This window comes from Cetorhinus maximus, chromosome 4 (genome assembly GCF_964194155.1).
Source record: "Cetorhinus maximus chromosome 4, sCetMax3.hap1.1, whole genome shotgun sequence".
In the NCBI taxonomy this organism is placed as follows: Eukaryota; Metazoa; Chordata; class Chondrichthyes; order Lamniformes; family Cetorhinidae; genus Cetorhinus; species Cetorhinus maximus.
The window spans coordinates 128372037-128393519 of NC_135882.1; the positions used below are offsets into that span (position 1 = coordinate 128372037).

Genomic DNA, 21483 nt, shown 5'->3' on the forward strand with positions numbered 1-21483 from the left:
CACTTGGTTTCAGACACAAGTATCGTACCCTCAAACTGAATGCAGAATTCCATCATCTTATGATTACTATTCCCGAGGACTCTTTACTATGAGATTAATCAATCCAGTCTCAATATAGATTTACCAGGTCTAAAAAAAAGCTGCTTCCTGGTTAGTTCCAGAACGTATCATTCTAAGAAGTTGTTCCAAATATTATTAAGTAGTGAGGTGGTAGACACCTTATTCGAAAGGTATACAAGCAAAATAGAAGTGACTTTGAATTTCGTTGACCCATTGTTTTCCTTAAAACAGCATTTCTCTTTGCCATGCTAATTATTACTTTGACATGAAGGATCGTTAGGAACAAGCTGTCTTAGCAAAATTAAAAATAGAATCTTTCATATTGGCACCTTAAGAAATTACAGAACTCTCTTGGCTAAGGTGTAAAAACCTTTAAAAAAATTAAAGCTGCCCTTGTTATGAACAATGTATAATTTTAAGTTGAATGCACGTGTGTTAGGAAAAGTAAGATGGTTTCAGTTTCATTTAAGTTGTTTGTGAGCCTTGGTGCCTGGGAGTCTGGATAGACTCCTGACTAAATGTCAGGTCTTTTGGGTTCGTTTGTACATAAACATTTTTAATAAAATTTTACAACCCCTGAAGTTAATGAGATGGGTTAAAAGGGGTTGAAAGTTCAGTAAAAACAGTAAAACAGGGCAGCTTTACTGTTGCCCAGCAACTGTGATCCAGTGACACAGAAAAAAAAGAACAGGAGTACAGTGGCATTCAATGTGTGTGTGTGAGAGAGAGAAGACAGGGATTTTTAAGATCCGAGAAGAAAATTGACAAGACTATTTGGGACAGTGGTTGATTGAATAGTCAGTTATAGAACTCCGTAAAATGATCAGTTTAGCAGAGGTTCTACTGGAAGATGGAGTTTAGAGAGCTTATTTGTTTGCTCTACAGTTGAAGAAACAGAGCTTAGGAGTATGGTTTTTGGGTGTCTTGGGGAGATACGAGTTGGGTGAGAAGCATCAAGTGGATACTCAGGAATCCACAAGAAAACAGTTTGCAACTGTGCTAGCCCCAAACAAGAAGCCCTTGTGTCAAGCTAGTGGTAACTCTTCACTGGTGTATGTGTCTGTGAAGATATTGCTGGTGTAAAAGGAATGGTGTGAATTTGAACTGTCTTCTTGGGTTTGTATTGAGATCTTTCCAACCTTTTTGTGTAATGTTTCATTTTTCTTGTTTTAATAAATATTTTATTATTTGTATTAAAAGTTTATCAGCAGACTGTGAATTTGTTCAGTAACTTTCCTCCACATTTCAAAAAAAATGTTAGGATCTATCAAGCAAGGTTTCACTCTGGGATCTGGCTTGTCCGGTATTAACATTAGTTGGGATTGTAACACATATTCAAAAGCTATTTTGTTAGCAACAGTAACCACTTCCTACAGAAAAACTTTAAAACATTCCTTTTAAGAACTTAGAAGTGAAGAGTTTGTTAAAAAGTGAAGAAACCTTAATACTCAGTCATAAAAATTACATCCTAAAAATGCATATAATTATAGCAGCTGAGTGCTTAAAACATTCGTTACACTCAGCAATCCTTAAACCTTTATATGTTCTAAATCAGGTATCAGTAAAGAAAATCAATAAAGATTTCAATTTAGATTTCTTCTGTGATTTCTGTGGGTGATAATCAATGCGGGAATTAATGCCTATTTTGCAAAACAAACTGCTGCTGTGAAAATTATTAACAGTGTTTGAAATAACTGGCAATTTTAATGTTTAATACTGTTTTCTGCTTGATCAGCTGCAGCAATACTGTTTTGGTGTCACAATCCAAAGCTAGAATGCATATCAAAAAATAATTGTTCTAAATATAAATAATCAACAGTGCTCTGAAACTTGTTCTTATGAGAATTAAATGCAGCAGAGAAATGCTTTTAGTAAACAGAAAAAAAGGTTACATATAGTTTGATGCTTTGCTTTTGGAACAATGCAACAGATTTGGATTTCACTACAATATTTTTAAATACTTTCAGTTTTGCTCATTAAGCCATGAGTTTTGGCTCTTGTACTGTACCTGTTTCTTGTGTCTTTGAACACTCAGCTGATTGGCTCTCATTAACATAAATAGTGCCATTGCGCAGGAGCCATATTACTCCACTCACTAGTTGAACAAAGGGGTTTTCTTTATCCACGACATCCTCTTCTGACAGATATCTGTCGATGTTTAAGAATTATGATTACATTTCCAATATAGTACATTGGTTTCCTTTTATACCTATACAATGCATTTTATTTGGGCAAGGCTAATTAGGAAAAGGTTACTGTAAACAATATCTATACTAGGACAGTAGCAGGTAAAATTAACTGATATTAGCTTTTATGATAATCTACTGCTGTAGAAGTGGGATTCCATAGAATGAAGTCTATCAATATAGTACTGAAGGAGTGCTGCACTGTTGGAAGTGCCATCTTTCAGATGAGATGGTAAACAGAAGCCCCATCTGCCTCTTTGGGTGAATGTAAAAGGTCCCATGGTATTATTTCGCAAAGAGCAGGGGGGCTATCCCCAGTGTCTTGGAAAATACTTATCCCTCAATCAACATCACAAAAAAAACACATTGCTGTTTGTAGGAGTGTACTGTGCATACGTTGGCTGCCATGTTTCCTAAATCACAGTAGCGACTTCAATTATTTGGCTGTAAAGCTTCGAGACATCTGGTGGTCCTATAAAGTGCTATATAAAAATGCGAGTCTTTCTTTTTCAAGAAACTGCATTAAAAAAGCTTCTGGCAGCAACATTTATTTTGGCATTACTCATAGTAAATTATTCATAGTAATAACAGGATACTGTAAAACGAACATGCGAATTAGGAGTAGGAGCAGGCCACTTGGCCCCTTGAGCCTGCTCTACCATTCAATAAGATCATAAGATTAAGATGGGCTGGATTTTGCTGTAGAAATAACGGTGAGCCTTACAACGCTCACTGTTCAAGTGTCATAGGGCAGCAACATCTAACAGCCACACAGACACATGTTAAACATGAAAATCAGGAAGTTTTTGTCCGAGTTGTCCTACTCCTCTGGAAATTGTGCTAGATTGGTATCTGATTGTAGATAAAACAACGTGAAGTTTGAATATTGCTGAAAAGAGAGACAAGTTGCCAAAGTCTTTCATCTTGCACTCATCCGGACAAATGCAAGAATGCCAAATTTCAAACAATTTCAACAATTCATACTACAGGAGAAAAGGGTGCAGATTGGTTGGCAAGTCAACAGACTGACAGACTGTCCGAGGTGCTGCCATGGAAAAAACAAGGGGGAAACTTTAGGCTCTCCACGCTTCCATGTAATTAAAAAAATGACCAGCTGGTTCCAAGGGCCAGGTGGTTGAAACAATGTTTTGCAATTTTTCCCTGCTCTTTCAGGGTTGGTGCAATAATACAATATGCAGGAAGGTCCGCCCTTTCCAATGAGACATCACTGGCGTAAATCGGATGTGTAAGTCCAAAGCAACAGGCATTGGCCGCATGTGAAGTTTCTGTTCTTGCTACTTGACTAAACGTCAGAAAAAGTCCACGCCAAAGAAGGTAAATTTTTTAAATGGTGCAATAAGTTTTAACTACAGCTAAACAACCTCATTGGTGCTGAAATTTAACTTTTAAGCGTGGAGGCTCATTCCTTCCAGAATTTGTTGGGGATTTTAAAAAATAGAAAAATTTTTGCTTTGTTTTTCCCTTTCTCTTAATCTCATTGAAACGTACAAGATTCTAAAGAGTCTTGACAGGGTTGACAAAGAGGTTGTTTCTCCGACTGGTGAATCTAAAACATGGAAATAGTTTCAGGGTAAGGGGTTGACTATTTTAGACTGAGATGGAGAAATATCTTCATTCAGAGAGAAGTCGATGTTCAGAGAGAAGTGGATGCTCCATCACTGAGTATATTTAAGGCCGGGATAGACTTTTGGTCTCAAGGAATTGAGGGATAGGCAGAGCAGGTGGGAAAGTAGAGTTGAAGCTATGATTGTATTAAATGGTGAAGCAGGCTTGAGGAGCCAAATAGTCTATTCCTGCTCCTATTCCTCATGTTCTTTTGATTGGGGAAGTGGTAAAAGTGCTTAGGGTAGCTTGCTTAAGGTCATTTGTCTCAACAAAGCAGCTGCCTGAAAATACTAGCTCTCCCCTTGAGGAGAGGTTATGTCAGACTTTTTTGTAAAAACTAAAATGATACTAAATTGAAGTCTTAAATCAAGATATGAAACTTTTTTTTGAATATGATATTTCAAACCAATCATGTTCAAGTGTTACATATACCCTGTCTGTGACATGGACGCATGATAGACACTAAATGCTAGGCCTCCAATCCTAAATAGGTTAATTTCCAATTGTAAAAATGCACCAATACAGGTAGCCTTACCTGCAAGTCAGTTGAAATAAGACAAATGTGAGCCAATTAACTTTGGTAACTGTACCACTGCCTGGGTAATGAAATCTATTGGCTGAAAGGTAACATGTAGCCAATTTCAAACACTACTGGAGAAGTGTTAGTCTTGTAATACAGCTGGAGAACTACTCGACTTATGTATTGCATTAGAAATGAACTTTAAAGATATAACTTTGGCATATTAATATTAAAATATCAACATGAAAGTTATTCAACAATGGTGTATTTTTGGCAAATTAAACTGTTGTCAACATACTTAAACTTAAAATTTTGACATTTTAATCACTAAGCATCTTATTACAAAAAGCGACACAACTTAAATTAAATTTAATAACATTTTCATTAATTCCATAATACACTTTCCAATTGACTTTAGAATCCAATCCCAGATCAAACTCATCAAATTCTATGCCATTTAAAATTAGTTTCCAGTATTTGAAAATTGAAAACACACCTGTAGCAAGCAGTGCAACTTAGTGCTTTAAGAGAATTGATTGATCTTTCAATCTGAAATCAGAGAGTACCTAAAAAAAGACAAATCTGTGTTGCATGTAAAAGAGTAACACTGGTTGATGAAACACCACAGTGCTCTCCCTAGTTCCTAGCACCGAAAACAGAAGCATCAGTACTCACCATGTTCTGGGGCAGATCAGCTTACTGACTGCTTGACTAGGGAGTAAAGGAAGGGTGGGGAAGATGAGGAATATAATCAAGCAGGCCAAAGATGAAGATGCATTAGGCTTAGACAAAATTTACAGCAATATTCAAACATGTAATTTTTTAAATTCTTTGATGGGACATTGGTGTCACTGGCCAGAATTTCATGCCATCCCCACTGTTCTTGAGAAGGTGGTGAGCCACCTTCTTGATCCACTGCAGTCCATGTGGTGTAGATACACCAACAGTGCTGTTAGGAAGGGAGTTCTAGGATTTTGATCCAGCGATAGTGAAGGAACAGTGATACCAGTTTCAAGTTGGCATGGTGTGGGGCTTGGAGAGGAACATACAACGAATGGTGTTCCCAAGGGTCTGCTGCCCTCGTCTTTCTAGGTGGTAGAGATTGCAAGTTTGGAAGGTGCTGTCAAAGGAAGTTTGATGAATCGCTGCAGTGTATCTTGCATATGCTGCATACTGCCCTGTGGTGGTGGGAGGGAGGGAGGGAGGGAGGGCTGATCAAGTTGGTGGTTTTGTCCTGGATGGTGTAGACCTTTGAGCGCTGTTGGAAGCAGACTCAGCCAGGCAATTGTCCAGGTTAAAAACTATATTCTTCAAGATGGATTTTGATACTAAGGGGTTATAAATTTCTATAATTATTTAATATAAAATCACCATCCCACAGCAACTGAAAAAATTCTCCAGATGCACAAAGCCAAAAACAATTTTTTAAAAATTAATTCATGGGATGTGGGCTTCGCTGGCTGGGCCAGCATTTATTGCCCATTCCAAACTGCCCTCAAGAAGGTGGTGGTGAGCTGCCTTCTTGAACCGCTGCAGTCCCTGTGGTGTAGGTACACCCACAGTGCTGTTAGGGAGGAAGTTCCAGGATTTTGACCCAGCGGCAGTGAAGGAACGGCGATATATTTCCAAATCAGGATGGTGAGTGACTTGGAGGGGAGCTTCCAGGTGGTGATGTTCCCATCTATCTGCTGCCCTTGTCCTTCTAGATGGTAGTGGTTGTGGGTTGCAGGTGCTGAAGGAGCCTTGGTGAATTCCTGCAGTGCATCTTGTAGATGGTATACACTGCTGCTACTGTGCGTTGGTGGTGGAGGGAGTGAACGTTTGTAGATGTGGTGCCAATCAAGCGGGCTGCTTTGTCCTGGATGGTGTCAAGCTTCGAGTGTTGTGGGAGCTGCACTCATCCAGGCAAGTGCGGCGTATTCCATCACATTCCTGACCTGTGCCTTGTAGATGGTGGACAGGCTTTGGGGTGTCAGGAAGTGAGTTACGTTGCACAATTCCTAGCCTCTGACCTGCTCTTGTAGCCACAGTATCGATATGGCTAGTCCAATGCAGTCTCTGGTCAATAGTAACTCCTAGGATGTTGATAGTGGGGGACTTAGTGATGGTAATGCCATTGAACATCAAAGGGGTGATGGCTGGGTTCTCTCTTGTTGGAGATGGTCATTGCCTGACACTTGTGTGGCGCGAATGTTACTTGCCACATGTGAGCCCAAGCCTGGATATTGTCCAGGTCTTGCTGCATTTGGGCATGGACTGCTTCAGCATGAGTCGTTGCGAATGGTGCTGAACATCATGCAATCAGCGAACATGCTCACTTTTGACCTTATGATGGAAGGAACGTCATTGATTAAGTAGCTGAAGATGGTTGGGCTGAGGACATTACGCTGAGGAACTCTTGCAGTGATGTCCCGGAGCTGAGATAACTGACCTCCAACAACTACAACCATCTTCCTTTGTGTTGGGTATGACTCCAACCAGTGGAGAGTTTTCCCCCTGATTTCCATTGACTCCAGTTTTGCTAGGGCTCCTTGATGCCACACCCGGTCAAATGCTGCCTTGATGTCAAGGGCAGTCACACTCACCTCAGCTGTTCAGCTCTTTTGTCCATGTTTGAACCAAGGCTGAAATGAGGTCAGGAGCGGAGTGGCCCTGGCAGAACCCAAACTGGGCATCAGTGAGCAGGTTATTGCTAAGCAAGCGTCGCTCAATAGCACTGTTGATAATCCTTTCCGTTACTTTACTGATGATCGAGAGTAGACTGATGAGGGGGTAATTGGCCGGGTTGGATTTGTCCTGCTTTTTGTGTACAGGACATACCTGGGCAATTTACCACATAGCTGGGTAGATGCCAGTGTTGTAGCTGCACTGGAACAGCTTGGCTAGGCATGCAGCAAGTTCTGATGCACAAGTCTTCAGTACTATTGCTGGAATACTGTCAGGGCCCATAGGCTTTGCAGTATCCAGTGCCTTCAGCTGTTTCTTGATATCACGTAGAGTGAATTGAGTTGGCTGAAGACTGGCATCTGTGATGGTGGGGACTACTGGAGGATGCCGAGGTGGATCATCCACTCGGCATTTCTGGCTGAAGATTGTAGCAAATGCTTCAGTCTTATCTTTTGCACTGATGTGCTGGGCTCCCCATCATTGAGGATGGGGCTATTTGTGGAGCCTCTCCTCCAGTGAGTTAATTGTCTACCATCATTCACGACTGGATGTGGCAACACTGCAGAGCTTAGATCTGATCCATTGGCTGTGGGATCGCTTAGCTCCATTTGGCTTCACCATGTTGAAACCTCATTTTTCGGTATGCCTGGCTCAGCTCCTGGCATGCCCTCCTGTACTCTTCATTGAACAAGAGTTGATCCCCTGGCTTGATGGTAATGGTGGAGTGGGGGGGGATATACTGGGCTGAGGTTACAGATTGTGTTCGAGTACAATTCTGCTGATGCTGATGGCCCACAGCACCTCATGGATGCACAGTCTCGAGTTGCTACATCTGTCAAAATCTATCCCATTTAGCACGGTGGTGCTGCCACACAATACAATGGAGGGTATCCTCAATGTGAAGGCAGGACTCCATCTCCACAAGGACTGTGCGCGGTGGTCACTCCTACCAATACTGTCGTGGACAGATGCATCTGTGGCAGGCAGGTTGGTGAGGATGAGGTCAAATACATTTTTCCCTCGCTTGTTCCCTCACCACCTGCCACAGTCTCAGTCTAGCAGCTATGTCCTTTGGGACTCAGCCAGCTTGGTCAGTGGTGGTGCTACCAAGCCACTCTTGGTGACGGACATTCTGCGCCCTTGCCACTCTCAGTGCTTCCTCCAAGTGGCGTTCAACATGGAGCAGTACTGATTCAGCAGCTGAGGGAAGGAACTACATGGTAGTCAGCAGGAGGTTTCCTTGCCCATGTTTGACATAATGCCATGAGACTTCTTGGGGTCTGGAGTCGATATTGAGGACTCCCATGGCAATGACTGTATACCTCTGTGTCATCACGTCTGGTGGGTATGTCCTGTCAGTGGGACAGGACATACCCAGGGATGGTGATGGGCATTATCTGTAAGATATGATTCTGTGAGGATGACTATGTCAGGATGTTGCTTGACTAATCTGTGAGACAGCTCTCCCAATTTTGGCACTAGCGCCCAGATGTTGGTAAGGAGGGCTTTGCAGGGTTGACAGGGCTGAGGTTGCCATTGCTGCTTCCAGTGCCTAGGTCGATGCCGGGTGATCCATCCCGTTTCATTCCAGTTTTGTGACTTTGTAGCAGTTTGATACAACTGAGTGGCTTGCTAGGCCAGTTCAGAGGGCATTTAAGAGTCAACCACATTGCTGTGCGTCTAGATGTAGGCCAAACCAGGTAAGGATGACAGATTTCCTTCTCTAAAGGACATCAGTGAACCAGATGGGTTTTTACAACAGCAATCAGCAATGGTTTCATGGTCATCAATAGAGTTCTAATTCCAGATATTTATTCAGGAGGATCCTGCTGCAGCAGGATTCAAACTCGGCTCCCCAGAGCATTACCCTGGGACTCTGGATTACCAGTCCAGTGACAATACCACTATGCCATCACCTCCCCTGTAGAAAATTCTGCTGAACACACTCTAGGAGCTCTTGCCTCTCTCTGACCTTTACACTACCACTATCCCAGTCTACATTCAGGTAATTAAAGTCCCCCATTATAACTACTCTAATGTTTGCATCTCTTCAATTTCCCTGCAGATTTGCTCCTCTACATCCTTCCCACTAGTTTGTGGCCTGTGGACTACACCAAGCAATGTAATTGCAGCCTTTGATTCTGTCCTGAACCATCTGGGATATTCTCTTTCTCCAGCATTGCAATACTCTCTTCCTATCTTTCTTGAATGGCTTCTACCCAGGAATATTTAACACCAGTCCTGCCCTTCCTCGAACAAGGTGTCTCTGTTGTCATCGTAACATAATTTCACATGGCAATCTGCGCCTGTAACTCAATCTTATTTACTACACTCTGTGCATTCACATACATGCAGTATAACCCTGAATAAGATTTCATTACTTTCTCCATTACTCTGACTCCACCCATTAACTTACTATTCTCTATTCTAGTGCTATCTCTCTCCCCCAGTATTTTGTACACCTTGGTATTCCTCTCTAATATTCTCGCCTGGCTCCCACGCCCCTGCTGAATTAGTTTAAAGCCCCCTCATCAGCAGTAGCAAAATGCCTGCAAGGAATTCAGTCCCAGCTCTGTTCAGGTGCAGCATGTCCGGCTTGTACAGGTGCCATCTCCTCCAGAGGGAGAGCCAGTCTCTAGTGTTCCTGAAATCTAAAGCCCTCCTCCTGCACCATCCTTCCAGCCATGCATTCATTTGCCTTATCCTATTTCTGTACTCACTTGCACACGGCATTGGGATTAATCCAGAGATTATTACTTTTGACATCCTGCTTGCTAATTTTCCACCTAGCTCCCTAAATTCTATCTGCAGCGCCACAACCCCCTTCCTACCCAAGTCATTGCTACCAATGTGGGCCATGACCATTGGCTGTTCACCCTCCCCTACAAGAATGCCCTGCAGCTACTTGGCGACATCCTTTACCCTGGCATCAGGGAGACAACACAGCATCCTGGGGTCACTTCTACGGCAGCAGGAACGCCTGTCTGTTCCTCTAACTAACGAATCCCTATCACTATTGCTCTTCCTTTCTTCTTCCTCCCCTCCTGTGCAGCTGCACTGCTCGTGGTGCCACAAACTTGGCTTCGACTGCACTCCTCTTCTGAGCCAACGGCCTCAGTCGTATCCAAAACAGAAAACCGATTAGCGAGCAGGTCCCCAAGGTGGATCCTGCCCTACCCGCCTGGCTCTTGTTGACTGCCTGGCGGTCACCCATTCCCTTTCTGCCTCCATGCTCCTAACCTGTGGAGTGAGCACCTCTCTGAATGTGCTATCCATGTAGCTCTCAGCCTTCTGGATGTGCCAGTGTCTCCAGCTACCGCTTGAGCTCCGAAACGCGGAGGTCTTATATAAATACAAGTTGTGGTTTACTGATTCGACCTAGTAATACTAGATATAGTTCAAGTTTACCTGTTGAAATTACAAACATAGCTGCAGGTCAAGTGCACTGGTAATGCATTCACACTTATTGTATTTTCTCGCTCAACACAAATTGATGATATACACAAACCTCATCCAATAAGTAGGTACAAGGACAAATATTTACAACAGTAATTCATGATGAAAGCTGTGCAGAGTCATGCAATCATTTGACTCAATGTAAACACCAAGGGAACACAATGGTTAGCTACAAAGCCACATCTCTGCAGTCGTACAAAATGTGCAAAGCTTCAATTTTGTTTTTACATAGGCAATTAGCAACTTAAAGTCAAGTGTAAATGGCAATAAAAGGGAGGCCAAAAGGAAGAGTGAAAAGGAGACAAAAAAGATCAGCTTTACAATAAAGCAAAACTTGAAGCATCTGTAGAACTAATAAAAATCTATTGCATCTTAAATTAAAACAAATGCCAGTTTCTAAAAAAAAAGCTAACCAACTAATTTCATGCAAAGAATGGGCAGTAATTAGGAAATTAAAGATTTTGTTGCCAAAACTTACAGTTTAGTAGAAGAAAAAAGCAGCAAGAATTATGTAGGAGACAACCAAATTACAACGGAATTACGATATTAACTTGTAAATTCTGGATGTTTCTGAATGCTCCAGAATGAAGTCAAATATGCTGCCCTTCTGGGAAAATTCTAATTATTAGGCCAACGAACATTCTCACTACTCCTGTAGTTGTTGCAAATATATATTTTATGCTCTAGTGTCAATTAATCTTTTAAAGACAAACAGGTTCTCACAAAAACTACTACTTCAGGGAGGGGAACAGTATAACTAACAAAAATGTAAATGATACATGTGCTATTAGAAAGGGAATGCAAATAAAGCTCTTCAAGTTAATATTTATTATACATGCCGATTGAGGCTTCTTGATCACAACTTGCAACTAGTTGAAAGAAAAACCGTGTAATTTTTTTTTTAAAACTTAGTATATAATAGAGCCAGGGGGGCATGCCAGGAGCAGCACCAGGCATACCTAAAATTGAGGTGTCAACCTGGTGAAGCTTTCACAAAGGACTAGTTGCATGTGAAACAGTTTAAGCAGCAAGTAATAGACAGAGCTAAGCGATTCCACAGCCAACAGATCAGGTCCAACCTCTGAGTCCTGCCATATCCAGTCGTGAATGGTGGTGGACAATTAAACAACTTACTGGAGGTGGCAGATCCACAAATATCCACATCCTCAATGATGGGGGAGCCCAGCACATTAGCACAAAAGATGAGGCTGAAGCATTTGCTACGACCTTCAGCCAGAAGTGCCGAGCAGATGATCCATCTCAGCCTCCTCCAGAGGTCCTCAGCATCATAGATGCCAGGCCTCAGCCAATTCAATTGACTCCACAGGATATCAAGAAATGGCTGACGGCATTGGATAGTGCAGGGCACTGATAATATTCCAGCAATAGTACTGAAGACTTGTGCTCCACAACTGGCCACACCCCTAGCGAAGCTGTTCCAATACAGCAACAACAGTGGCATCAACCCAGCAATGTGGGAAACTTTCCAGGTATGTCCTGTACACAAAAAAAAGTCAAATCCAACCTGGCCAATTAGCACCACATCCATCTACTCTCCATTAACTTTAAAATGATGGAAGGGGTCATCAACAGTGTTATCAAGTGGCACATGCTTAGCAATAACCTGCTCACTGACACTCAGTTTGGGTTCCACCAGGGGCACTCAACTCCTGACCTTATTACAGCCTTCGTTCAAACATGGACAAAAGAGCTGAACTCCAGAGGTGAGGAAAGTGTGGCTGCCCTTGACATCAAGGCAGCATTTGATTGAGTGTGGCATCAAGGAGCACTAGCAAAACTGGGGTCAATGGGAATCAGCGGGGAAACCCTCTGCTGGTTGGAGTCATACCTAGCACAAAGGAAGATGGCTGTGATTGTTGGAGGTCAATCATAGTTCCAGGACATCACTGCAGGAGTTCCTCAGAGTAGTGTCCTGGGCACAACCATCTTCAGCTGCTTTAGTGACCTTCCTTCAATCATAAGGTCAGAAGAGTTCGTTGATGATTGTACAATGTTCAGCATCATTCACAACTCAGATACTGAAGCAGTCCATGCCCAAGTGCAGTAAGGCCTGGATAATGCCCAGGCTTGGGCTGACAAGTGGCAAGAAACATTTGTACCACACGAGTGCCAGGCGATGACCATTTCCAACAAGAGAGAATCTAACCGACATACAATGGCATTACCACACAGAGTTCCCCCACTACTAACTTCCTGGGGCTTATCATTGACCAGAAACTGAATTGGACTAGCCATATAAATACTGTGGCTACAAGAGCAGGTCAGAGGCTGGGAATTCTGCAGAAAGTCACTTACCTCCCGACTCCCAAAAGCCTGTCCGCCATCTACAATGCAAAAGTCAGGAGTGTGATGGAATGCTCTCCACTTGTCTGGATGAGTGCAGCTCCAACAACACTCAACAAGCTTGACACTGTCCAGGACAAAGCGACTCACTTGCCTAGTATCCTATCCACCTTCTTCAATATTCACTCCCTCCAGCACCGACACACAGTGGCAGCAGTGTGTACCATCTACATAATACACTGCAGCGACTTAGCTCACAGCACCTTCAAAACTGTATTTACCACCACCTAGAAGGACAAGGTAATAGATGCAAGGGAACACCACCACCTGCAAGCTCCACTCCAAGCCATCGGCCAGCCCAACTTGGAACGATATCGCCATTCCTTCACTGTTGCTGGGTCAATATCCTGGAACTGCCTAACAGCATTGTGGATGTACCTATACCACATGAACTGCAGCAGTTTAAGACGGTGGCTCACCACTACACCTTCAAGGGCAATTAGGGGTGGGCAATAAAAGCAAGCCTAGCCAGTAAAGCCCGCATCCGTGAAGGAATAAAAAGCCAGACGCTACACAGCATTGCACTCCAACTATAACCTCAAGTTCAATTCCATCCAAGTGTTATTAGGGCTATAAAAGTAACAGTTGTACTAATCTTGCAGTGATTTATTACCCTGAAGATCTCAGCGCTCACGTTATCTGGTCATTAGGACAGCCCCATTTAAAAGGTGCCAGAATTGATGTTTAGGCCGATAGTCAGCGTATAAGTTGAGCTCCCACCCCTTCCCAGCAAAGTTAGGAATGGTTTAACTGTGTGTGATGGGACAGGCTTCCATGATCCCAATGGTTTATTCATACCCGTTTGTGTTTAATGGTCTTAATTTTGATTATGAAGGATTACCACCACTGCTGAAAAACTGAACACTGTTGCGCAACTTAAGGGAAGGTTAACCTCATTTCCTCAATTTACTTAGAGCTAAGAGTTTATAAAAGTAGAAGTGGAAAGCTGCTGCTTAGATGGGGGCCGAATGATGTACTCCTGTTCCTGTGTTTCCATGAGGTTATAAAACTAGTTTTTCCTATGACACAAATAAGAAAAGTAAGTCATCATGCTTCAATATTTTGCTCATAAAATTAAACAAGGTTAAATCAAATCAAAATTCTTCCACAAGCACAATTTGAGACATTTACCTGCAAAAACATGAATTTTGTAAGATTCTACATTTATTTCTTAAAATTTATGTTTGGACTGACATATGCAATCAGCAGCTTCAATGCCAAGGCTATGGGAATGGAGTCTACCATGATGTCAGTAGCACAGCAGAATTAAAGTGAGCATGAGAAGATTTTAATACTGAGGGGGCAGGACAAGCAAGGTACAGATAGCTCTAGTGGGGGTGGGGTGGGGTGAAGGAATCGAAAAGGGCTAAAAAGTAGAGATAAAACAATGGATGGAAATACATTTAAAAATAATGGAAATAGGTGGGAAAAGAAAAATCCATATAATGTATATAGGCAATGTACTCAAGTTCAGTTTATTGTTGAACAAGCTGAAATACTAAAATTAGTTATTTTTAAAAAATGGGTGCAACTTATTGCCAAACTAGAAATGCTAAAGTGGAATTTTAGTAATCAGTTTCCCCACTTGTAAATACAAAGGTAAACAAAATTATTTCTACAAGTTAGGACTAGTTTCTTCAACACACATCAGTACTGCAGTATTATCGAGTATACATTTATTTAGATTCTTACCCAAATACTAATGTGCCATCCTTCTTAATCCCAAATTGTGCGTTTTGAATTCCCTTTCCATCTTGCACCAGTTTTCCATCACTCACAACTGTACCCAAGCAACTTCCTGTGTTCATGTCAAAAAATCCGCCATTTTGAGCCACCAAACACTTCTTGGATTTTATAGTTTCTTGTACTGTTGCTCTGTAAGACTGACTGCATCCGCCTGGCTTTAGTGGTTCCAAAACTGAGACAGTTCTCAATGGATTATTCACAAAAGTGAAGTGGCCAGTGACAGCTTTAAGCTTTCCTTTTTCAGTGGGAAAGTTTGAAACAAATACAGTAGTTTTAGCTATAGGAAGTTCTGTGGATTTATCAGCAGCCCAGGTTTCGTGTGTCACATTTCCAAAAATTATAGGCTGACAATCTCTGACATATCTGTGAGTATGCTGAGATCCATGCTCCAAAGGGTAATATGGAAACAGATCATTTAACGAAGTCCTGCAAAAGGAGTAAACAAAATTGTCAAAAACATAAAAAGGAACAACAACCTAAAATTGAGTGAAAAGAGATAAAGAGCAGAAGGTACTACAGCCTAGTTCTATTTTTAAAACAATATTTAGTACATAATGGAGGGAATTTTGACTCCCCCGGTAGGGGCTGGATGAAAATCTTTTAAAACAAGAAACCCGCCAACTTCAAATTTTAATAGGGGGCGGGCAACAAATCTGCTCTCAGGAGGCAGGTTGGTCACTAACATATTTAAAGGAGGCTGGGCACTTCTATTCTAACCACTTATTTTTAACACTTGCAGGCTGGTTTCCCTGAGTCACAGGAAACACTGCCCAAAAATGGTGATAATGTCCGATTCTTCTGCTAAGTTAGTTTCCAGCACTGCTTTTGGGCCAGGAGAAACAGGACTGTTTCCCCCAGGCCCACCAAGCAAACCCGTTCACCCATGTCAGACCCTCGCAATTTGAAATGCAAAAAACCCGAAATCTCCCAATCCCACATTCCAAACCTTGAAGGCCAGGATCTCTCAAAGACCTTATTACTCCTTTGCAGCTTCCCCACCTGACAGGCAGTCAGCCCTGTCAGTCTGGCTAACTGTCAGACAGGAACCTATTGAAGAAATTTGAAACAAGCTGAAATTCAACACAAACCAGTACTTCCAGATTTCCTGTCTGCACATCCCCTCCCAAAATTCTTCCTACTTCGGAGATATTGTCGGATGGCGTAGTTAACACTTAACAGGAACTTTCAAATAGATCAGCCAACCTTCAAGCAACTTTCAATTTATAAAAAAATAACACTCAAAAGTGCTTTCATTTGTGAGATAGTGCAATAATGACATTTACTTTCCTTAAGGGCATTGTAATTTATGAATTTCAACTGCATTAGGCCTGAGCACCACCTCCAATTAACGTTTAATTATGCCTCAGAACTACCAGAGCCGCATGGTTTATTACAATGAAAATAACAATGCTTTATTGTGAGCTTTGCCTGCACTGCCTCAACCAAGATCTCTGCCTATAGTAACAGACCTTTCCTAATTGCACTCTTCTCTAAAATATGTTTGAAGTATATACACTAGCAAAATACACTTAACTAAATTCAAGACAAGACTTCACTTTACAGAATAATAAACCCACTTAATCTACCTAAACAAATAAAAATGACTACATGGGAGGAGTAAGGATAAACTTTTAAATGAGGCAAATAGAGCTTTAGTTTTTTAAAAAAAAAAAAAAAATTGTCTAGAATATGGGCAACAGTGGCAAGGGCACATATTACTCACCCCTGGAAACCCTGAAGTAGTGGTGGACCTTCCTAAACTGCTGTAAACCTTGTGTTATGGTGGTCTCAAAATGCTGTTCATGACAGTAACTCTGGGCTGTTGATCCACTGGTGCTGAAGGAACAGCAGCATGACTCAGAATTGTCTGTGATTTACAGGGGACTATGCAGGCAATTGTGTTGTGATTTAAAAAAAATTTTTTTTTGAAGACTGTATGTTTTTGCCCTTGTCTTCAGAGGTAAAAATTGAGCTGGAAGTGTTGTTAGAGAAAGTTTTGCAAACTGCACCAGACAGCCCTGAAGTATAATAGTGATGAGAGGAGATTAAATTTTAGTCAATACATTGCAATTTAATGTTACTCCAAAGATGACAGCACAAATAATTAAAAGATATTCTTCAAGGAAATTTAGGAGAACAAACATTGTATTTGCCCATTTACAATTTTTAAAATTATTCTTTCATGGGATGTGGGCATCACAGGCAAGGCCAGCATTTGTTACCTATCCCTAATTGCCTTCGAGAAGAAGTTGTGAACTGCCTTTTTAAATTGCTGCAGTCAAGGAAAAGACAGTCATTTTCCACTACAAAAGATACAATGTTTCGAAAACTATAAGCAATAAAATGTTTTTTTACAAAACACTGCAACAATCAACAGCTTTGAAACAAAGTTTCTATATTGAAACAACTCAGGTACAACTTTATTTTTCAAAACGTTAACTTATAATTTAAACATACATTCACACAGGACAGTACTGAATTCGTACTTGTCAACAGTCTGAAAACACAGTAAAGTATACAAGGACCATTGAAAGTTTGCTGCACCCTAGTGGATATAGGTTAAATTGCCATGTAAAAAAAGCTCGATTCCACTTGCAGCGAAACTAAAATATGCTGTGCTGAAATTAGTGTTTGTAAACAGTTCCTTGAGCATGGATTTATTAAACCATGAAAAATAAATCATTCAACAATATGAATGGTAATCCATGATTTGAATTCAGTAACATTGCATTTTGAAACAGCTGGATCAAAAAAAAATCTATGATACAATAGAGTATTTACAATTGATTCAGTTACTTAGAACTTAAAAGTTAGCTTTACTCTATTCTTTCCCTATAGTCTGCATTTTTCCCTTGAAGTATAATTTCCCTTTTGAAAGTGACTTTTGAACCTGCTTCCACCACCCTTGCAAATAATACACACAGATCATCTCTTGCATCTCAACTCTCCTGCACCTTCCCTTCCAGCTTGTTTTTGCCAATTATCTTAAATCACTCTCCTCTGGTTACCAACTCGTCTGCCAGTGGAAACAGTTTCTACCTTTCTACTTTATCAAAACCCCTCAACTTTGAACACTTTCTATAACCTTCTCTGTTTGAACAATCCCAGCGGCTCTAATCTCTCTAATATAACTGAAGTCTCATCTCTGGTATTCCAGTCAATATCCTGTGCATTCTCTTGCAGACCTTGACATTGATCCTTCCTAATGTGTGGTGCCCAGAATAGGGCTCAATATTACGTAATATAAATTATCGTCTATCTGCATAAAGTAACAATTTAACCCCATTTCAAATGGTGTTTCAAAACTAACATTGCTGTGATGAACTGCATCATTCAATCCCTGATCATGTACTAGGGGTCGGGCTATTTTGGATTTAGGGTTGTGTAATGAGAAAGGGCTAATTAATAACCTTGCTGTAAAGGAGCTTTTGGGAAATTTAGTGACCACAATATGATAGAATTTCACATTAAGTTTGAATACGATATAGTTCATTCTGAAGCTAGGGTCTTAACTCTGAAGGAAGGAAATTATGAAGATATGAGGGGCAAGTGACCTATGGTGGATTGGGAAAAATACATAAAGATTTGATGGTAGATAGGCAATGACTAGTATTTAAAGACACTGTCTATGACAGATATGCATTCCTCCAAGGCACAAACACCCAAAAGGGAAGGTAAATCAACTGTGGTTTAAGGAAGAAGTTAAAGGTTGCACTAAATCAAAGGAAGTGGCTTATAAGGATATCAGAAAAAGTGGTAAGCCTGAGGATTGGGGGCAATTTAGAACCCAGCAATGGAGGACCAAGAAATTGATTAAGGTAAGAGAGAATATGAATGCAAATTAGTGGGGAACATAAAGGTGGACTGTAAAAGCTTCTTTAGGTATGTGAAAAGGAAAAGAGATTAGCTAGGATAAATGTAGGCCCATTACAGGTGGGGACAGGAGGATTTATAGTGGAGAACAGGGAAATGACAGAGAAACTAAGCAGTTACTTTATGTCTGTCTTCGCTGAAGACGATACAGAAATTATCACAGAAATACTAGGCAACCGAGGGACTTATGAAACTGAGGAACTAAAAGAAATTAGTATTAGTAAAGAGGTAGTACTTGACAAGTTAACTGGATTGAAGGTTGATAAATCCCCTGGACCAGATGAGCTTCATCCCAGAGGGTTGAAGGAGGTGGCTAGAGAGATAGTGGATGCATTGGTGGTTATCTTTCAAAATTCTATTGATTCTGAAAAAGTTCCTGTGGACTGGAAAGCAGCAAATGTAACCCCACTATTTAGTGCAGAAGAGGGAGAATGGAGAACTACAGGCCTGTTAGTCTGACGTCAGTAGTAGAGAAAATGTCAGGATCTATTATAAAGGATGCAATAACTGGACATTTAGAAAAGAATGGAAAAACTGGGCACAGTCAACATAGATTTATGAAAGGGAAATCATGTTTGACAAAACTGTTGGTGTTTTCTTTTGAGGATGTTACTTGTAGCATGAAGGAGAACCAGTGGATGTGGTGTATTTGGATTTTTCAGAAGGCTTTTGATAAGGAAGTTAGTAAATAAAATTAGAATGCATGGGATTGGGGGAAATATACTCGTATGGATTGAGAACTGGTTAGCAGACAGAAAGCAGAGTAGGAATAAATGAATCATTTTCAGGATGGTAGGCTGTTACTAGTGGGGTACTGCAAGGATCAGTGGTAGGTCCACAGCTGTTCATAGTCTCTATAAATGTGGATGTGGTGGCCAACTGTAATATTGCCAAATTTGCTGATGCCACCATACTGGGTGGGAATTTAAATTGTGAGGAAGATGCAAGGAGGTTTCAAGAGGATATGGACAGACTAAGTGAATGGGCTAGGGCATGGCAGATGGAATTAATGTGAATAAGTCTGAAGTTATTCACTTTGGCAGAAAAAAAAGGGCAGAATATTTCTTAAATGGTGAGGCTGGGAAGTGTGGTGTCCAAAGGGACTTGGGTGTCTTTGCTTATGAAATCAGTAAAAGCTAGCATGCAGGTGCAGCAAACAATTAGGAAGGCAAATGGTATGTTGCTTTTATTGTGAGCAGATTTGAGTACAGGAGTAAAGATGTCTTGCTGCAGTTATTATAGAGCCTTGGTGAGACGTCACCTGAAGCATTATACACAGTTTTGGTCTCCTTATCCAAGGAAGGATATACATGCCATAGAGGGAGTGCAACAGAGGTTCATCAGATTAATCCCTGGGATGGCAGGGTTCCTGTATAAGGAGAGATGGAGGAGGCTGGGTCTGTATTACCTGGAATTTCAAAGAATGAGGGCTGGCCTCATTAAAACTTACTAAATTCTTACAGGGCATGACAGGGTGTGTGTAGATGTTTTCCCTGGCTGGAGAGGCTAAAACCAGGGATCATATTCTCAGGATAAGGGGTAGGCCATTTAGGGATGAGAAAAGGAGGAATTTCTTCACTCAGAGGGTGGTGAATCTTTGGAATTCTCTACCCAGTGGGCTGCAGAAGCTCAATCATTGAGCATGTTTATGACAGAAATTGATAGATTTCTGGAGACTAATGACATCAAAGGATATGGAGATAAGTAGCATTGAAGTAGATGATCAGCCCTGATCTAACTGGATGGCAGAGAAGGCTCGACAGGCCGAATAGCCTACTCCTTTTCCAATGTTCCTATAATGACACAGCTGATGGTAAAGGCAGAGTTGTTTAAATCCCAGAGGGAAACTTGAAACAACTGTCATGACCCATCTTAACATTTGTATGTTTCGAGATGCAGGCTTTGAATTCTAGTAATAAGGCCGAGTCTCCAAGAGGTTTTATAAAACTAAATTAAATATTTATTAATACAAGAAATATTGTAAACACATACTTCTACAAAATTACTATAATAACTACAGAAATCCTCTAATTAATCTGACTCTCGGTTACACCGTTGCGAAAGCAACAGTAAATCTCAGATTTGAACAGACGCCTGGTAAGCACATCCTGGACAGTTGCATTCAAAATGAGTTTCTTTCAGCTCTGGGTCCTTGCAGACAGTCTTGAGGGTTACAGGCTGGAGGCTTCTCACACTTGTTGGATCTTAAAATGCCTCTACCATACACACAAGATCCTTTCTCCTTTATGTATATCTTTATCTTTGAATGGAAATTTTCCATTGTATCACTAGGCTTTTAACTTATTTCTAACCATAAAATCCCTTCATCCCACCAATTTTATTAGTAAGCTGGATAAAAATAAAAACATTGCTTGGTTCTAGCTAGGTGTAAGATTTCACCTGCAGTCTTGAATTTACACTTTACCTTCTACCCTCCTTAAGTTTATCTAATTAACATCTCAAAGCTACTATACATCAAAAGTACCCAGACTAGCTGGCTTTAATCCAATTAACAGACACACAGACACAAACCCCACTAGAACTCTATTTTTAAATAATTTCCAATAACGTTATTATATCTTCTTGACAGTTCCTACACCCTTGTAATATTATGTCTACTGAAATAGAAATAATAACTTGGTAGTAAAATTTGATTTTATCAAATATGATATTATATTATCCGGACATTTTATTTTGTGTTTATGTGTATAGTTTATGTATTCTCATATGGGTATTTAGAATCACAGGCAGAATCATAGAATTGTTACAGCACAGGAGGCAGCCATTTGGCCTGTCGTGCCTGCGCCAGCTCTCCAAAGAAGCAATTTATCAAGTACCACTCACCCACCACCTTTCCTGTAGTCCTGCCCATTCTTCCTTTATAGATAATAATCCATTTGCCTCTTGAATGCCTCGATTGTACCTGTCTCCACCACACTCAGGCAGTGTATTCCAGATCCCAAATACATAATGCATGAAAAAGCT

At 40.9% G+C, this 21483-nt stretch overlaps 1 protein-coding gene across 6 annotated transcripts in view; it reads right to left on the reverse strand.

Moving 5' to 3' along the window:
• The window catches only part of nagpa (N-acetylglucosamine-1-phosphodiester alpha-N-acetylglucosaminidase), an 85728-nt gene that overhangs the window by 49253 nt on the left and 14992 nt on the right, over positions 1-21483 (reverse strand). For 5 of the 6 annotated variants that reach the window (XM_078540791.1, XM_078540786.1, XM_078540788.1 and 2 more), the window contains 2 exons: positions 14572-15051; positions 2069-2208 (listed from right to left, as the gene is read on the reverse strand). In XM_078540791.1, the coding sequence (XP_078396917.1) occupies positions 2069-2208; positions 14572-15051 (620 nt within the window). The remainder of the gene's footprint in view (positions 1-2068; positions 2209-14571; positions 15052-21483) is intronic. The other variant, XM_078540792.1, reaches the window with a different exon arrangement.